This window comes from Accipiter gentilis, chromosome 32 (genome assembly GCF_929443795.1).
Source record: "Accipiter gentilis chromosome 32, bAccGen1.1, whole genome shotgun sequence".
Classification (NCBI taxonomy): Eukaryota; Metazoa; Chordata; class Aves; order Accipitriformes; family Accipitridae; genus Astur; species Astur gentilis.
Genome location: NC_064911.1, coordinates 1,888,808 through 1,908,489, shown reverse-complemented (window position 1 = coordinate 1,908,489; position 19,682 = coordinate 1,888,808). Strand labels below are relative to the sequence as shown.

The following is a 19,682-nucleotide window of genomic DNA, read 5'->3' as shown; positions in this document are numbered from 1 at the left end:
TCCTTAAAATCACTTTGTCAGGTACTAATGTTCCTATTTTCTAAATTTGGAAAGTGATATTGGGGAGCAGACTCATCTTATAAAACGTGGGTATTTACTATGTAGGTAGTTATTCCTAAACTGGGTATTTAAGTTCCCATCATAGCGCAGAGGGCTCTAATCAATGGCATCAGTGGTTTGACTGATCTCATCGGTTGCATTAGTGGTGCTGAATTAAACCATAAACTCATTTGCCTGAGTAGTGAAACATCTGACAGCTGACTGAATTGCAGATACCAGCATTACATACAGTTAAAGTCAGCTAAATAAATCCCCATATAAATGTCTTGTCCAAGGTCAACCAGGAGGTCTGGGGAGGATCAAGGTGCTGATTCCCTGTCTCCTGAGGCCCACGCTAAGAATTGTAAGCATATATTGTCAGGATATCACCATTTGTTTTACACCCATGAGATGACCCCAGACAGCAGTTTGACATTTAGGAAGAAAAGGCTCAGTTAGTGTCCAGAAGACAGTGACATTTATTTCCATCTGCTTTTAGCCAACCCTCTCCTAAGGTACTAATTGCCTTTATTGTCATGCCAACCACTAGGCTGTGGTATGATTGCTTGCGATTTATTGTGTTTAGTCAGAGTGCTCGGTGCTCTGTACGACCTGAAACAAGGACTATTTCTATTTTAATTAATTTATATCCTGGTTATCTGCTTCCTGCACAGATCTTATTCTGCCTTTTTTTTCTTCCAAGATAGATTACACATAGCATTGAGGAGAGATAATGAGATGGCTTAATTAACACTGTCACCAGCCAACAATGTTGCTCTGTTCCAGGACACACAGATGTTCTTTGGTACTCAGGACAAAAAATGAGAATAGCAGTATATAAGTGCTCTGTATGTTGCAATGTAATGTAGTGAATTGAAGCCCTCTTGGCCCTCTCAGCCAGGGGGCCCAGGGCAAACCATTCTCCAACTTCTTAACTCTGTCTTTTCTGACTATTGCAAGTAGGAGATTGGAGCAGCTGGTGCTAAAAACTTCATTGCACTGCACTTCATTGCAACCTGTCTAAACATAGACACTGCTACTATCTATAAATGTAAAGACTTTTTTTTTTTCCTGTGGGGAATCCTTAGGGGGTTTTGAATATATCATGTGAGATCTGCTGGAACACCTGGCTTTATAGAAATTTTATGTGTTTCCTCAGAGCAGTATTGGTTAAGAAGAAGTTTGGATCTCATTCCCCTGTGTTCTCAAGGTGAAAAAATGCTATATTTTCTATGTAAGGTTGTGAAACCTGTTTGTTATTCACATGTGAAAGGTATTCAAATGGGTGTTAACTAAAATAATTGACAGATCAAGTATATGCAAGGATGTGACTTTTTTTTTTCTTTTTTCTCTAAATTTATATTTCCAGTCATGTCAGTCATGGTAGATCTCAGTGATGGGCAGCAGTGTGTGTCATGGTGAAGTTAAGTGTTACTACCGTGTTTTAAAATACTGAATAACAGTTCTACTTGGGAGTTTGATAAACTGCAGTATATACACAACGGTAGTGTATACTAGTGACTGTTGACATGCTAGTGCCTTCCCATCACTGCCCTAACACTGTACTAGCTTCCTCCCTCATCACAAGGTATATGAAGTAGGGCTTCCACTGTTGTTTCCTTTTACAAAGGGTATTTTTGACAGCAACTTTTGCCAATTATGTTCTTTTCAGAAACTCCAGGAAAAAAATCTGTGCTTCCTCACTCCTCACCATGTCTCTAATATTTTACACTACAACAGGCTTCGAATACTAGAGTACTTTTAATTATCTTTATCTCATGGCACTCAGCTGCTCGGTTAGTGTTGGCACACCTTGTCTGCATTAAAAAAGTCAGCATAATCCAGATTAAAGATAAGACTAGGGTAAATCATGGTCAGCAAAGGACAAATAGAACAGGTTTAACAAGACAGAGAATTTTTTGGTAGGAAGTGATGATGCAGAAAGAATTTTTGGCTGTTTTGGCTAATTGGCCTTAGTTTTTAGAGAAAAAAAACAACCAGTTGCAGTAAGTGTGTGTTCTGGAGGGAAAACCCAAGCCATTGAGAGATGGGGTATTTGGTTTGTTTAAATTTACTGCCATAGCTTGAAATTCTATTCCATTTTGTGTAAATAGTGAGCTTTTTATAGATAGCCTTTTTTCACCTGTGATCCAGCTGAAGAATACTGGTGTAGGTTCCAAAGTGAGGTAAATTGTGGTAAGCTATTTTGGCCAAGGGTAAGTGAGGCTTGCCCAGACCACATAGCCCTTTCGTGAAGTGTAAAAGAGGTTACACTGAATAAATAGTTCTGCATGTCAACAAGAGAGGTTTTCAGTAGTTAAAAATAAAAACCTATCAGCAGATCCTCTAGAACCTAAATGTGAATTCTCATTTTTTGTGTGCCAGACAAATCTTGACCGCTGTAATATATCTCAAAACACATATACAAATATTTATGTTTATGCTACTTTTTTCTTTTCTTTCTGTTACTTACGTATTTTTCATAAAATGGATAGCCCTCTTCAAACTAATTCCAGAAGCAGCCAAGTTTCATTCCTTACAAGGAAAGCCCAGTCCAGATTTACCACCAACATTAAGTTTGATGTACAGCTTATATTTTTCCCTTGATCTGTTGGGGGTTTTTTCTTTTTTTTTTTTTCTTCCCAAGTGCCTCATTGGCTACATGTCTGGTTATTGTGATTTTTCTGGCACCCCTTTAGAAGCTTTACCATTTCTGACGTTCTGTCTCAAAATTCAAATGACAACTTTGCTTACTTGCTGAGTGAGTCTTGGTCATTCCTTAAATCACAAACTGATAAATAGAGTGGAATGTGTTCAGAGTCAATTCAAATAAAGGAAACCATTTACACCCTCAGACTGGAAATAGGCAGCTCAACACCTGGTGCGCTGTGGGGTGAGAACACAGTTGCGATAGTATGACCTTGTCCAAAACCCGATGATGCCGCAGACAGCCTTTCCACTCACATCAGCATCCTTTGAGGTTCGCTGTCATTACCGGTCTGCCTAACTTGAATGACAGATTTGCAGCACTGCACAGAAAACTAGGAAATGAGTAGTAATAGGTTGGTTTGCTCTTTTAGGTAACTGTTTGCTGGACCAACCGAGAAAGCAGATCCTGGGCCCTGAGGAGCTTCCAGGACAAACCTACGATGCCATTCGTCAGTGCAAACTGGCGTTTGGACCTGAATACACAGTGTGTCCCGGTATGGATGTGTGCTCTCGCCTCTGGTGTGCAGTTGTGCGCCAAGGTCAGATGGTTTGTCTGACTAAGAAGCTGCCTGCTGTGGAGGGAACACCATGTGGGAAAGGGAGGATCTGCCTCCAGGGAAAATGTGTTGACAAAACCAAGAAGAAATACTACTCAGTAAGTTACCAGCTGTGACCCTAGGGAATTTTAGAAGGCATGACCCTCAAAGGCGCTGATTTTTGTGGGAGTGAAAGGGACTTCATGGAAGTCAGATTGAAAGCTGCCTTATTTTTAAGATGTAATTGGAGTGTTATTGGTGAGGGATATAGGAAAAATACTGCTGAGTTTCAGGAAGCTTGTTTTCTTCTTGAAGTATGAAAGCTTTCATTCCTGGAAAACTGGGAACATCCCTTCAGAGTAGAGGATTTGCCCCTTCAGTAAGTCAGGTCTCAGGACATACAGAAAGATTGTCAAGGACCTATTCTTAGCTTCCTGACTTCTTGGCAATGGACTGTGAGCTAAATTAAATCTGTGAATTTAATTTACAGCCCTCATCTGAAATGCCCCAGGGCCCTAACTCTAGTGAAGAGAAAGGTGGATGGAGTTCATCCAGAATATAATTTCTGGAGCGGAAAGGTTTGTACCTCCAGTGACAGAGTCCCCTTTGTCAACTTTATACATCTGAAGAGTCCCCAGGCTCATGAGAACTGTCAGCTGCATAGTTCAGATACTTCTAAATTTACTGGGTAGACAGTAGCACTGCCCCTTCTGTTATACCCACAGAAGAGAGATGGACTTGTAGAGCTTTGTGAAGGTATTTGCAAACTATGAGAGTCATTCAAATCAAGCTGCAGTCCTTATAATGCCCTTTTTTATGGAACTATACACTTCTACATGCTGTTGCAATACTTCTTCTAGGTAGCCATTTTAGCAGAGTTGCACACTATATCTGACAACTCCATCTCTTGCCAGTAATTCAGAGGAATACCTACACATCACAATATTTGCATTTAATTAACCATAGATTAGCCTTATGAACATAATCTGGGAGCCAAATCCCCTGGAGCTGGTTTAAGGGGCCTTATTGGTAGGAATAGCAAAAAATAAGAGACCAGGACATGAGACTGTGGGTGCTATTTCTGGTGCATGGGTGTCTTCCATGAAACAGGCTGAAGGCAGCTGTGCAGAGCAAGGCCTAGTATTGCCTTTGTATGTGCAGTGCCAAATGAGATGACAGCAATGTACAGATAAAAAACAGAAATTAACTCTGTTGGGAGAAAGAAGGCTCCTAAGACCAGTTACCCCTGATTGAAAGGACCAAGGAATTGCCTTCAATTGAGGAAAACATTAGCAGTGTCTTTGAGACGCAGCACCTTTATTTATAGTTGGATGATGTCCTCACCTCACACTATTCCATATATTTCAGGCTTCAAGCCATGGTAACTGGGGGTCCTGGGGTCCTTGGGGACAGTGCTCCCGTACTTGTGGTGGAGGAGTGCAGTTTGCTTATCGTCACTGCAATAACCCAGCTCCTAGAAACAACGGCCGGTACTGCACCGGCAAGAGGGCCATCTACCGCTCCTGCAATGTCGCACCCTGCCCAGCAAATGGTAAGTGCCTTCGTGCCAAAGTGCCTTCATGCTCCAGCCTCTGTGTTCATAGATGGTAAATATTGAACATCTACTGTGAAAGGAAACAGCAAAGGTTTCTCCAAAATGTATTTACCAAGGCAAGACATTCATCATTAATACAATACTGTAATTCTTCCCCCATCCCCACCCTGATGCCATACAGAAAGGACACTTGAATGAAAAGAAATTTCAGTCCTGGAAAATGAACTGTAATGCAAACTGTAGTCCTTTAATGCTTATTATGTCATGGGAAGATTTCCAAGCTAAAACAGTTGAAGGATTTGAAGGCCAGTTCTAAGTAAAGAGGTGAAGTGACGTAACTTAAAAATTATGTAAAAAAGAAATTGGAATAATAGATGTGCATAATGATATTTGCAGCGTGGTCTGAAATAGTCACTAATGATGTGAATAATTCTACAGCTAAATCTTTTCGACAAGAGCAGTGTGAAGCAAGGAATGGCTATCAGTCTGATGCAAAGGGTGTCAAGACATTTGTTGAATGGGTCCCCAAGTATGCTGGAGTACTTCCTGGAGATGTTTGCAAGCTCACCTGCCGAGCCAAAGGAACTGGCTATTACGTGGTATTTTCACAGAAGGTAATGGCATCTCCAGTCGTGATTTCATGCTCCAGTTTAGAAGGGCCCTGTATCTTAGAAATCTTTCCCTACAACAAGGGAAAAGAAGTAAATCATTTGATTCAAAGATTTAACTGTGTGATTACATTTAATGGTTTGATCCACTGGTTAAACATTAGGACCAGAACTGGCCTCTAAAACGTGGTAAGTTTTTCCACATCTCAGTATATGGATTCATTAAAAATATGGGCCTCTTAGTGCACTCTGCACTAGTTTGTTTTCAGTAGTGGATAAAGGGGTTTCTGCCTGGAGAGTTGTCTGTCATTGTGGGGTTTTCTGGAGGAGAAAGAGTACTATGAGTAACAGAATAAGTTTTACCCTGAATTATGTTAAGGGAGCCCAGAGTAACTTTTATGGAGCCAATTAATACAGAATAATTAGTCAATTAGTATAGATGTGACTTGTAGTCGGTTTGTTATATCAGATGCAGTTTGAACTGAAACGTCTCCCATGCGTATACTTGCAGTTTTCTGCCTCTAAATGTTATGAAGGTAACATTTAGATGTAGATAGCTCAAATGGAAGGATATCTACAAGTACTGTTATTGATACTATTAATAAGTTGTGAGATCGTCATTAAAGCCAGGGTCATTTTAGTGTCTTATGGTGGAGTTATCTGTCACTGCTTTCAGCCCTGTGCTAAATTTCATCTGCTTTTGTGCTGGGAATATTAGAGTAACTCAGTCTGGTCTGTCAGGGTAGGCACTCTGTTCTGAGTAGGTGAGATAAATAAGTAACTGGGTTTTGCCAGTCAGATTCACAAAAGCACATCTTTTCCCTGGTAGTTTTAACTAACGGTCATTTGATTGCCTAGGTAACTGATGGTACTGAATGTCGACCGTACAGTAATTCAGTCTGTGTCCGGGGAAAATGCATCCGAACTGGTTGTGATGGCATCATCGGTTCAAAGCTCCAGTATGACAAATGTGGGGTGTGTGGAGGAGACAATTCCAGCTGCACAAAAGTCATGGGAACCTTTACCAAAAAGAGGTATTGATCTTGAGTATTAGTAAGTGTATCTTGTTGTGCAAATGGTAACTCTGCTATGTGCTTGCTTTCTTTCTGTCTCTAAATGCAATTTACTTTCATATGAAGACTGAGCAAAAAAGTACATTGCTTGTGCTTTATTGCACTTTCCAGATGTTTACAGCTGGCCTTTTAATATTAACCCTAAACTGGCAAATAATCAACTGGCAAAACACTGTACCCAGTTCATTTCTGACACAAAGTGCCAGTGATACAGGTGAGCACCCCATTAATAGGAATTCTGCCTAGAATAAGGCATAGCATCTTCTGCCACTTGCTAGTCTTGCTGTGTCAGATGGCTTGTGATTTCTAGAGGAGAGAGGAAAGGGAAGAGAGGAGTGAATCAGAAAGTTGTTGAGGTCAGAATAATCTGGCTATCTCTGAAACTGCATTTCCCAGATGATGCTGTGTTAGCAAGTTACATGCCGAGAATGTGTTTCATCTCCTCTAACTTCAAATGACAATGAGGACATCCCACCTGATTTAGTGACACAGATTCCTTGTGTAGTTGGTGGAGAGAAGCAGACAGCATTAGAGCACAGCTGTAAAAGTCTTCCTTAATAGCTGAGAGGGATTGTACCCTAAAAATATCTTTTCACACTGCTGAATATTTGTGGAGCTTAGATGACTAGATGAGATGTTAGAAGTAAACATAGGCTTAAGCATGGCATTTGCTATATCCCTTCATGTCCATTGGCATAATATCGATCTCCAGGTGGATTTTTTTTTTTTTTAAAGTCAAAATATTTATAGCAGTTATCCATATGACATTTTTCTGTCAGAGTTCAGCTTTTAACTATAATAAAACTTAATGCAAGTAAAATAAAAGGAACCGCCCCTGTGGTTTTCCCTGACCACACTGAGGGCAGCAGGAAGCTTTGTACTGAGATACCAATGTCAAGTAAATCTGCTTCCTGTCTGAACTCATTTGCCTCCCTCTTCAAGTCTTAAGATTCATAGAAAAACAAGGATTTTTAATTATAATTTATATATATTCCAAGGTCCCAAAGGACTGCTGTAGTGATCTACGCTTTCAGTTGACAGTTTCTACTCAGTATCTTTGACTGCATTAGTGTACCATCTTCTAAAAAGTTCATACCTGATTTTGTTTTATATCTTCCAAATTCTTACATAGCATCTTGAAAGCTACCAGAAGTTGAAATCTGACTCCTGAAATGACCTTTTATTTCTATACATTTTGACATACTGATTAATAGCAGTCAAAAATGGCTTTGAGAGTGAATTTATTCTAAAAATAAACATAACTAATGTTCTTCCTGGTAAACCAATGATTAGTCACCTAAGGATGCCAAAACACCTCTGTCAAAAAGAGTGACTTTCCATCCAAATTAGAAATTATATAAACCAAATCTTTTCCAATTTGTAAATATTGAAATGTCTGGGATGTCTAAATGAAGACAACAGTGTGAGATATAGTTCCTGTGATTCAGTAATGAACCTTGTGCTGTAATCCAGGCTCCAGCAAAAATGTTAAAGGGACTCCATGAATTTCAATGAGGCCAGATTTGTAGCATAGATATACTTGGAAATTGAGAGACTCTATTATAATTATTCCTATGAAGTTACCATCTTACTCCTCAAATCATGCCTTTAACTGAAATGAGACTGGTCAGAGAGTAAAATATTAATTCAACCTCAATGCATTCAAAAAGTTGCCCCATTTAGAAAGTAATAGTCAACCTGTCAGTAACAAGTATGTGCTAACTTGATTTTGATTGAATTTTGGATTGGCGAGGATTTATTTTTTACTGGACATATTGTTTAAGACAATTCCCTTATGCAAGTAGTTGACTTTAAAATAAACCCCTCATTAAAATGGTGAAATCTAAATTGTCTGTAAACTGTTTTTACATATGAAGGGGCAGTGGCTGTAGTAACATTATCTTTCTTCCACTGAAAAACAGCAGCTCCTGCGTTGCTGTCCATTGTAAGCCAAACTGTAGCAATCTGTACATTGAATGTACAGGGAAACTATTACATGTACAAGGGGAAACTAGTATTTCCCATTGCAGACAATTGCCATAACAACATTTGTTTGTACTTTTTTCTTTTAAGGCAGTCAAAACATGATCTTCTGGAAAACTTGCTTCTTAAGAACTTTTTTTAAAAGGCTGTAAAGCCAAATTGTCAGAAATTGGGAAAGAGGAGAATTAAGGCTGCATGTGCTTCTTTGTGCACATGGAGTGTTACAGCTCTTTGTGCAGGAAGACTTGAATTCTCCAGCATTGCTTTTAGTTTTTGAACAAGTGATTTTGTAACTTTAATAACATGTTTTAACAGAGTTACTTTGGCAACTGTTACGTAAAAATATTTGTGCAGTGCTGTAGAGCAGAGTCCCCCACAGCCTGTTTTTCGCACCATATTCCTTCAGCTTTATGGAGGTGCTAAATCAATAGAGTTTTAGTTGTTGTCCCATAACTGCTGGAAATAGCAGGGGAATAGCACAAGCATTTAATCTGTAGTCTGTGCAGTCTCTACTTGTGCAGCCAAAAATTCTCAAAATTAGCAGTCTGTTCTTTAAACAATCCCAAAGGAGACCCCTTCACTTTTATATATTTTTAGTATATTTTCTCATTCTTTTTTTTTCTAGAAGTTTCAGCACTAACTTTTCAGATATGAGATACTTGCAGAATGGTTTTGTCAAAGGTTTAGAAATGAAAATACATGTCTCCAAAGTCCAGCTGGTAGCTTATAGCTTTGTATAGTCTTTAGATTTTTTCTATATATCAGTAAAGTTAAAATAAATAACATTCTTGAGATAGTGATAAGTTTCAGCACACTTGCAGGTTTTGAATGCTTGTCACTTTCAGTAGAAGACTTAAATATCTCTTACTAAATCTGAATTAAGATACTTCATAAGTAGCAACAGAGAGAACTCTGTGATGGTACAAATTAAAACATTTGGGTGCACCTCATATTAGACACTTGACAATTAATCTTCGGCTTTGTGAATTTCAAAGTAAACAAATTTTTTCTCAGTGATTAAGATTATTTTTAAATGTTCCCAAGGTACCTCTGCCCAGCTGTTACTCCGCTCATGCTTTCCTTAATCATCATTATAGCAAAGACAGCAAGAAACAGCTGTAACCAATGCGTATCTCATTATCTTTTCCTTGGCAGGCAAAGCATGCATCATATTTCATATCTCCCACCCTTTGCTGAAAAATATAAGTTATCTGTTATTTTTCATTCCTCTTGTATCTGACTCACGTTAAAGTAATTACTAAAGCTAAAGATTAAGCAATTTGAAATAAGTGCAGTAGAAATTTCTTCAAGAACATAAAGAACAATACAATAGACAAACAGTGGAACCTGGTTAAATTAATCTTAGATGAGCCTTAAGCCAGATGGATTCAGGGCCTGAACAAAAATGGAGCAAGATGTGTCATGCCAGTGACTTCATTAGGCGTTGCTAAGACTTGAGGCTTATTTCATGCTAGCTACTGAGTACTCTGGGGTTTTTTTCCCTTCATTCAGCAAAGGCTACACAGATGTAGTGAAAATCCCAGAAGGGGCAACCCACATCAAAGTTCGGCAGTTCAAGACTAAGGACCAGAGCAGGTTCACTGCCTACCTGGCCCTGAAAAAGAAAAACGGTGAGTACCTTGTCAATGGAAAATATATGATCTCCACTTCAGAAACAATCATTGACATCAATGGGACTGTCATGAACTACAGCGGCTGGAGCCACAAAGATGATTTCTTGCACGCAATGGGACACTCTGCCACAAAAGAGGTTCTTATTGTGCAGATACTTGCGACTGATCCAACTCAACCAGTGGATGTCCGCTATAGTTTCTTCGTCCCAAAGAAGCAAGGGCAAATGACTAACTCTGTCACCAGCAGTGGCAGCAGCAGCAAAGTAACTCCACAGCTCATGCAACCCCGCTGGGTTACGGGGCCGTGGCTTTCTTGTTCTCGAACATGCGACACAGGATGGCACACCAGGACTGTCCAGTGCAAAGACGGGCATGGAAAATTAGCTAAGGGATGTCTTCTCTCTCAGAGACCGTCAGCATTTAAACAGTGCTTGTTGAAAAAGTGTTAACCTGTGGTTGTGATCTTCTTTAAAAGAGGTCGAATAAGCCATTGTTGACATACTGGTATTAGGTCTCCCCAGACAGAGAGAAGCAAAGGCTTCAATGTACTTACATACAGTCTCAAATTATGGGCAGAATCTGCCTATTTGGACCAAATGAAGATGTGCACTGCTTTAAATAATAGTAGGGTGATCTTAATATGTCAAAAAACTAAGCATTAAAGTTGTTATCAGCCCTCTGTGTCTGCAAAAATATAAAATAAAATAATGCAAAAGAAGAAAAACTAGTGAATGGAGGATCCTGGGATATTTGAAGGTTACAGAATCATCTCCCCTTTTTCACCTACCTCTAATACAGTATGTCCTTAGAAAACGTCATGTGTATCCATGGTACCACAGTAGCTTATTTTATACTGTTTTGTAAATATCTTTCATTTGATATGTCACTTTATATCACTTGGTTCTATTAAAAAATCAAAAGACAAACTACATAAGCAAAGTGATCGACCAAAGTATATCTGCAGCCCTTATGGACTTGGTCCATTCTTCAGAAAGGGCCGCAGATGTTTTACTGGAAAATGAAGAGCTTGCTGCTGGTTTTAAAAAGCAATACCTTTTGGTTTTGAAAAAAGGAAACACATTTTCATGCTAGGAATTTCCTGACAGCAGATCATTATTCTATGACAAATACTGTGTTTCCACCAAGACTTCTCAGGAGCATTGCAGCAGCTTGCAGACCAAGGAGCCCCACATGTACATTGCTCAAATACCAGCACCATCGGCAACTCCTCAACATGTCTATGTCAGACACACACAGAAGGAGGATTTGGCTGCTAGGAGGAATTTGTGTACACTTTGCTTGTAAACCTTCCACAATTTCCAGCTGTGTCACAGCTTGGGGTCCTTGTTTTCGATGGAACAATAGCTGCTAGCTTCTTCCTTCCATAAAACAAAGGCATACTGTATTTTGTAGAAACTAGTTAGAGAACCAAAAATTACAGGTAAGATAATCAAGTGTCTTCTAACTCAGATATTCTGAGGCTGTGTACAACTGCTTTCTCTGTTATTTTCTCTATAGCTTCCACTTTGAATCTAACAATGTGTAATGTACCTACATCTTTTAAAGAGGCTATAAAGGTCAAAAAAACACAGCAAGCAGTTAATATTTTATCACTGTTTTGTCCATCATGCCTAACTCTGGTATTCATCTTACCAGCAAAAGTTTGTAACTATTTGTCTTTTTTGGTTGTTTTGTGTGTGTTTTGGGTTTTTTTTAAAGCTATAGAAGGCATTCATGTTTTGTATATCTACCACATTTGGGAGGAAGAGGGGTCACTAGGAAGTCAAACCACATCAGGATGTGGAGGACTTGCCCAATATCAATAAGACTGTTTCCACAGTACAGGCAGTAGCTGCTAATAGTTTTCATTGGCAGCAACTTCTGAATCCCATTTTTGTCTGGTAGAAGTTCTGTGGCCAAGGATGGGCATTTCACCTTATGCAGGTAACAGGTGGAGGCTGGATAGCAACCCTGTTAAAATTGCTTCCTTTCATATCAGCAAACTTTGAATTAAGCCCTAGGAAAACAGGTACCAAAAGAAATGGTTAAAATACACTGATGAAAATAGAATCCCAGCTGTCTTTTATTCCCTCGTTCATCCACACAGGAGAGTATGAGACTGCAGGAGGATTTTCAGACAAGCCTTACAGCTGTAAGTCAGTGGTACTCAAGCACTGAAATACCCCAGGCTCTTCTGAAAATCCCAATGATGAAATCAGTAGAGAAAACTTGTTGGCATGTGTCGCAAGAAGGGCAAGGGCAGGTCTCACTCCAGGCTGACACAAACATGTTTTTGCAACTGTGGCATGTTTGTGTGTACTCTTAGAAAGCATGTGATGATTTCAAAACAGCATAGAATTGCTACATCTACAAGTGTGAAACCTGGAGAAGTACCTGTTTTTGTACCCTGTTCTAAATAAACAGTAAGAGGGGCAGGGCCTCCTCCTCTGTCAAAATGAATTACCAATGAATGTTACTAGTCATCTTCAGCTTTCAAAAATGGTGTGGCCTTCTTATTAGGAGTAGTCCTATGCAAAACTGTGGATCTTGAGGAAAATTACCCACTTAATCTGTGATCCCACTCTACGAATTGAGATCAAGGCTCTGAATATTTGCAGAATTCTGGAAAGTTACGATTTATGCCTTCTCTGCCTATTAACATAAGATCACTTTGAAGGGTCTTAATTTTTGTACTTATATATGTATTGCAGGTGTTCTAGAACCTCTCAAAAAAGTTCATAACATAGAACACTTCATGAGAGGAAAAATAAGGAGACTTAACAATTGTCTCAGCATACAGTTGCTGTATTAAGTGGCATTTGTTTTTCCTGTGTTTTATCATAATAGAAACAGAATGTGCGAGTATTTGTGTTTGCATCATAGTAATAATTTATTATATATTCAGCAGGATGAGTAAGGCTTTTGGATGCTATTCAGGCTCCAGAAGAGCAATACATATGCGGGTATAAATTTAAAGCTTCCTTAGATCTAGAGTATCTTTTTCATAGAAAAAGTTTATTTATAAAAAGTAAATAAATATGAGAACAAACCACTATAGTGATTTTTCCCTTTTCACTAGCGTAGTAATGGAGAAAATTAACATGTGAAAAAAGCAGTTGCCTTTATATGGTGAGAGAGCAAAGGAAGGTGTAAGATAAACTAGGTCAGCCTGCTCTAGTTAACACTTGCTTTTTAGCTGCTTTTTGTAATCAGACTCCAATTGCAAACCTTACTTTTGCCAGTCGTAGCTATTTCATGTAGCTGCTGAATGAAAAGTTGGTGCAAGGTATGTGACTGCATCATTTCAACTTCTGTTCTCAACTAAATTCCTTGTCTCTCACACTGTTATGTCATTGTTTACATTACCACCAATCGTTGGCAAACAGGATTCATAAAACGCATCTAGGGGATAGAAACCTGGAGTATTGCTCTTTTGAGAGAAATCGGCAATCCTCAGTGTTAAATTCACTGATGACTTCTTGGGACACATCTCCAGTGCCATTAGGTGGAGTTGCACCCCTAAGCATTAGTGGTTTTTAGAGCATCTGCTTCTCAAATAAGACAGTCTCACTAGGAAAAAGCCTGTCATCATTGGTTTGACTGTGTACAAGAAATTAAATTTAGCTGCCCTCCTGTGGAAACAGTTTTATCACAAGGGGGAGAGGGAATAATCTTGTGGATTAATCACAATGGTAAAAAAAAAAAAGCAACACAGCACTGAAAAAATAAAATAATTTATTGTTTTTACAACTGGTATGTGAACGGATGTAATGAATTTATTTATTCTTATTTAACAAAAATACCAATTGTGCAAATTCTATATTTAAAATGTTTTGCTATCGTCTCTGTCTCTCTCTTTCTCGCTCTCTTAATTTATGCTTCAAATTTATGTTGAAAGTACGCCTTGTGAGTTTACATATTGTATGGCACTGGTTATTTTTTGTATGTTTTTATTTAGAAAGCTTTCTGCATGAAACAGGGGTATATGTGTATACATGTGTGCACACTGTATAGATGTATATCCTTTTTCTGCTCCTATCTTTTTCTTAGAGAAGTTGTAGATTTTTAATTTTGTGACACCTCATGCTCAAAGCTCCTTGTTATGCTTTACTTCTAAAATCTCTCAACTAGCAAGTCATAAAGGTCTCTGGACCAAAAAACCCCATACCAGCTCCTAAAGAACTCGGACAACAGACTTGCTTCGCACAGGTGCATGCAGTTCATGCTGCATGCCTCAGTGATTTACCACTAAAGCTGGTAGGAGTCTTACACTTTGCTTCAATGGGAGCAAGTTCAGGCTTCTAGTAAATGGGACTCCTCTCTATGCAAATGAAGTTTCTCTGAGTTGTCAGGGTGGCAAGTGAGTCTTCTGTCATGCAGCTTCTTGTGTTTAGGTGAAATCACTACAGAGAAACTCTTCTATGCCTTTTTAAAACATAGCTGAAACAATGTATGATTTGGTTTATGAAGGCTGAAACATTAAAAAAACTACTTTTTCATTCTTTCCACCATTTATATACATATATAAATACGTATATATGGCTATAAAAAGTCAAAAGCCCAATTTGGAAGGCTTTGCAATATTTTACTTCATTGTATTTTAGCTCTTTGCACCACATCAGGCAAAGTTAGACACAGAAAAGACAGCAAAGCATGCGTTCCCAGTGTTTCCTTGAAAATAACAATACCTGTTTGCTTCTGCTTTTCATACAGTCTAACTACTGCTGAATTCAAGGGAACTTGTATTGGGCCCAGGGTAAGGAAAAAAATGCAATATAGACAAACCTACAACTTTTCTACAGTCAGTTTATTTAACAATTCTGTACACTTCAGCATAAGGGCAGTACTACAGACCACAAATAATCTATTTCCAACTGTTGAGTTATCTTGCTTATCAGGGCCCACATTCACACAAGTTAAATTCCAGCTCAGCCTCTCTGCTCAGTGCTTGCTGCCATCCAGGCACTCCTGAAGACCCAGAGCCAGCCACAAGGCGTTAGACGAAATTGTGATGGCCAGTGGGTGATGTTTGCTCACTTAAGACCCACTCCAAAATGCCAGGAAATTGCTGTAAGCCTTGACTTTGACAATCTTTAGGGCAGGCTTTATACAGGATTTGTAAGGATGAAGCATTAATAATTATGGGGTTTCAGCAAGGTGTTCAGGTGAGTGTTTCTCCTCACACTAATGAATGCTGTGGCATTCTTTGTCACTGAGGAAGACGGAGCCTCTGTCAAGAGCTAAAGTTAGATTCTCTGAGCATAGGCTGCAATTTTCAGAAAAAAAGTTGCTGGCTTGGAGGGGTTTGTTCCTTTTTTTAATTAACTGATTAGTTTTTATAGAGTGGCCAGAGTGCATCATTGCAGTCATACTTGTCATAGGTTACATTTTCAAGAGGGTTTTTTTACTGTGGGTACACTGCTACTAGCTTGTATAGTAAAGCTAGTTAAACATTCTTGTTTCGAATAACATTGCAAATGCAGATATTTCTGGTTTATCATGTGTACTGGTAATGACTCTTATTGTAAGAGAAATTGTCAGGACCTCAGCTGGCACTACAAAATGTAGCTTTGGGGTTTAGAAGGTTCTATTACAAGTGCAAGTTTTCAGTGATAGTGTACAAAATTTGAAATGCCCCAAACATATTCTTAGTCTTCCCAGTGAGTGGTGTAAGAACTTCTCTCCAGACACACTATACCAAACATCTTGATACTGTCCTGCTGCTCTGCACACTGCAGAGCTGCAGGTCAAAAGCAAAACTCACAATGTCATTTGCCCTGGAAGTTGTCTGTAGAGGCTCACGGTCACTGTAAGTACACTAAAGTCATTTCCATGTACAGCCTTGCATAGTCCATGTTGAAACACATACATGGACACATGTATAATTTAACTGTGGCTAAATGCAAATGCATATTTTTCGTGTGTGCATGTGTATACTTGTGTATATATGAACACATACTTGTACATATATACACAAATGAGTATTTGGGTCTCCATTACTCCCACTCACAGGGTGAAATAGTTACACTGATTTTAGTTATACCTATGTAAATTCAGAGTAACTTCATTATATCATTTGGCTTTGCAGGAGCTGCTTCAGCTTTATACCACTTTAAGTGACAGCATAATTTGTCTTTTAATTTATAGGAACTGGTTTATACAATTTATCATATGAACTGTGAAATTTTCAGATAGTTTATCGTATGAAACATAGACAGTCAAGCCTATATGCATTGTTAAAATCCCATCAGATATAGGAAATAATACAATGAATTCAAATAAGTTGGAGGCAGCGTAATACTCCTGTATAGCAGTAAATCCATTTAATTTTTATTGTCAGGTCATCTGCCTAACAGATAAAATAAAATGAGGCATTGTAGGGAAGACTAACAGGAAAGTGCAGTGTTTGGTTTTGCTTAGTTTATTTCATTGTGCCACTTTATATCCTCTGTTGGTGTCAGCATATTCTGGAAAGTGTCACTTCGTGCATTACAGATAACTCAGCTGAAATACCAGTACCCTTTGAAAAACCAAGATGTGTCACAAAATTTTTTTCATCCTAGTATGTGTCTAATCGAACAGAGTTAACATTTTTAGAGCACTACTATGTCAGCCAGTTTACATCATAATGTTATGCGAAATATAAATTCATTTGAACAGAATTGTACAAGGTCTACACTGTACTATGACACATTGAAGGCCAATATTTTGTTTTGTAAACCATTACATATGTATAATTTACCAGTTGTAATCTTAAAACATTTGATTCTGTGATTTCAGTAAAAGTAATAAATATAAACTGTATCATAGGCCCAAAATATTTGTTCTTTATTATATGTTTGTGGGCTACCGTTTGTCATTTGTGCCCTACTAGAGACAGATGAGCAAAAGAGATTGAGCTGATCCCTACATTAAGACATCAGTATTCTTGCTATATGTAAACACTGCACTTCAGTTATGGTGGGGTGGAGTTCTGTCAAAGTGGTTTTGAGAGTCATGAAATATAACAGGAAAGTGCAGAAAGCAGCATTCAGTGCCTCTCCAGAGCCTTAGACAAAGTTCCTGTTTGCTGCAGTTCAGAAAGATGGTATGTACCAGTGATCTCCTGAGCCTTCCCAAAGCCCCTGTGAAGTCCAAAGCAACATCTTGCAGAATTAGTGGATTAAGATATTCAGAATGAGATTCATAATTAGCCATAGAAACCAATGTAAAAGTAGTAAAAACCTGCCAGAATGGGTAATGGCAGCGTATGATGTGTGCAGAAGTGGTGGTACAGCTTATGTGTCAAAGGAACAATAAGAGCAGTACCTAGGGATTGGGCTGGTGAGACAATTGTATACACACTCCAACTGAAGTGTGGCTCTTAAGATGAGTTACTACCAAGATTTACTTTTCTAACAGAACTGTATTATTATGCATTATAATTCAATTTTCATGCTGATTTCTTGCTTATCCTTTCTGATTACACAACACTAAGTTGGAGTTTTTCTTGTTCCTGAAAATGATGCTTTCTTTCCAAAAGTGAAAGCAAACTCATCCTGCCTAAATCTTACCCCATGTGCCTGTCTAATCTATTGATCGCTGGCATTTTTATGAAATTTGAATTTTGCCTTTTTTTAATGTGGAGGTTTTGTTTTATTTTGTTTTACAAATTGTAAATTAAATTGATTCTTACTTACAGAAACTTTATATATGCCTAGGAATAACTTTTCTTCCTAGGTTGTTCAGAGAACAGCAGTGAAGCTTTACAGAGCTGCCAGTACCTATAGAGAGGCCCAACGTCTTCAGAAAAATGTGTCTAGTAATCTGTTACACTGCATATAAATCAGCTTGAACCACATTACAAGAGAGCTGTCCTGCTAGTGCTTGGTACAGTATATGTGGTACAGTATATGTCTATATATGTGCAATATTACATATTTGTAATATTACTATTACCTAGTCTGTATGTATATAAAGATGTTTCAGAGTCTTGCTTATACATTTACACTAGATGGTTATAAGACAGGTCACTGCCCATCAGAAAGAATGCAGTGGTCAACATCAGTGAAGGGTGCAGTGAAAAACCTGTGCTAGAAGGCAGTTTTACCATTTACCCTGCCTAAGGGGTTTAGGGAGATGAGTCATCTGCTACACTCTTCAGTAAAAATTGACTAACAGGTTTTCATCCCTCTCTGCATCTTTCCTTAGCCAGGATGCTGGGCCAGAGCAAAATTTCCACCAACTCCTTGTCTCCTGCCCATCTGCAGGTAGAAATGGCAGATATGCAAACTATGCCACAACTTTGTCCTCTACTGCTAAATAGTTTTTGTCTCTTGGAGAACTCCACAAGTGTTACCACCCAGTACCTCCTCTGTATTTTTGTCTGCATAGCAAGCTGCTATGTCACCGAGTGATTATGGCAGGTCCTATCTTCACCAAATTCCATTTTTATTTCCCATTTTAGAGTTTGCAGTAGCTCAGAAAAAGCCATTACTGGGAACGGAAATCCATTCGTATACAAATCAACTAGAGCAGAGACAGCCGTATAGATGTTCTCAAATGTCCAACGCTGTCATAATCCCATTACCGTGCAGGGACTGTTCTGTATCAGGAACATGAACTCATTCTCTCTTAATGTATTTTCCATCTCTTCATAATGTGACATTTCACCTCTTCAGAAACTATATGTAATTATGTATGAGGAGGGAGACTTCTATCCCCAAGACTCTGAACTTGTAGACCCAATTCTCATTTTTAGGTGGGGATGCAAGACGGATTTGATCCAATTTCAGTCCTCTAGCCAAACTGATCCTTTTTAAAAAAACATAAGTTTTGGAAACCTCAAAATATATCCAATAATTAAACTAGAAAATGTTCAAGTCTTTCCACATTGCTTACACCATTACCTCACTCTCCTTATGCTGTGCTCTGCAAAGTTTAAAGTAATAAATTCATCATACTTAGACCACTCGACATTCTAAGCTGACCCAAGGATAGGGTTGAAGACTAAATGTGTGGGAAAAGTAATTTAACAAAAGCCAAGGAAAAATTCTTTTTTTCCATGCTTGGAGGACCAGGGTGGCAATCTCTTTGCTTTCCCTTGATTATTCTGGGAAAGTATGCACGGACATTTTCTTGAGCAGTTGCTCAAGAAAGCTTTTTTGTTGTAGCAATCGTGCAACCTAAGGATGAGCTTATTAAAACAGCCATTGTGGCCATTGCCACCATAGCCTCACTGCTCCAAGTGTTGCTAAACGAATACAGTATGACAGGATAGTTGGATGAAATTCTGGGGGACACATGTGCATATAGGTATGGGGGAGAGGGGTGCCTCAGAAGGCAGAAGGGGTAAGAACTGTTGCATTCTGTAATCTTCATTTTGCCACAGGAAGCTCATAAGCATGTTTTTGCCTACCTGTAATTTGGTTCCCTGGTGTGTCTTTATTTTACTTCTTCCATCTATCCTTCTGTCTCAGTCTAAAGGACCCAAATCTGCCAAACCCCCCCACACATCTCTGACGGCATAAGCCTGAGTTCCGCTAAACAGATTCACGTTAGCAGCA

The 19,682-nt window shown here is 38.7% G+C and overlaps 1 protein-coding gene across 2 annotated transcripts in view; it reads left to right on the top strand.

The window, feature by feature from the left end:
* Positions 1-19,682, top strand: part of ADAMTS5 (ADAM metallopeptidase with thrombospondin type 1 motif 5) — a 315,489-nt gene that overhangs the window by 30,147 nt on the left and 265,660 nt on the right. Inside the window, exons 4-8 of one of the 2 annotated variants that reach the window (XR_007510312.1) lie at positions 3,120-3,403; positions 4,653-4,836; positions 5,278-5,453; positions 6,306-6,481; positions 10,016-15,382. Coding sequence is in view for 1 of the 2 variants with exons in the window: in XM_049835156.1 (XP_049691113.1) it covers positions 3,120-3,403; positions 4,653-4,836; positions 5,278-5,453; positions 6,306-6,481; positions 10,016-10,586 (1,391 nt within the window). In the remaining variant the exon portion in view is untranslated. Of the gene's footprint in view, positions 1-3,119; positions 3,404-4,652; positions 4,837-5,277; positions 5,454-6,305; positions 6,482-10,015; positions 16,942-19,682 lie in introns of those variants that run through there. The other variant, XM_049835156.1, reaches the window with a different exon arrangement.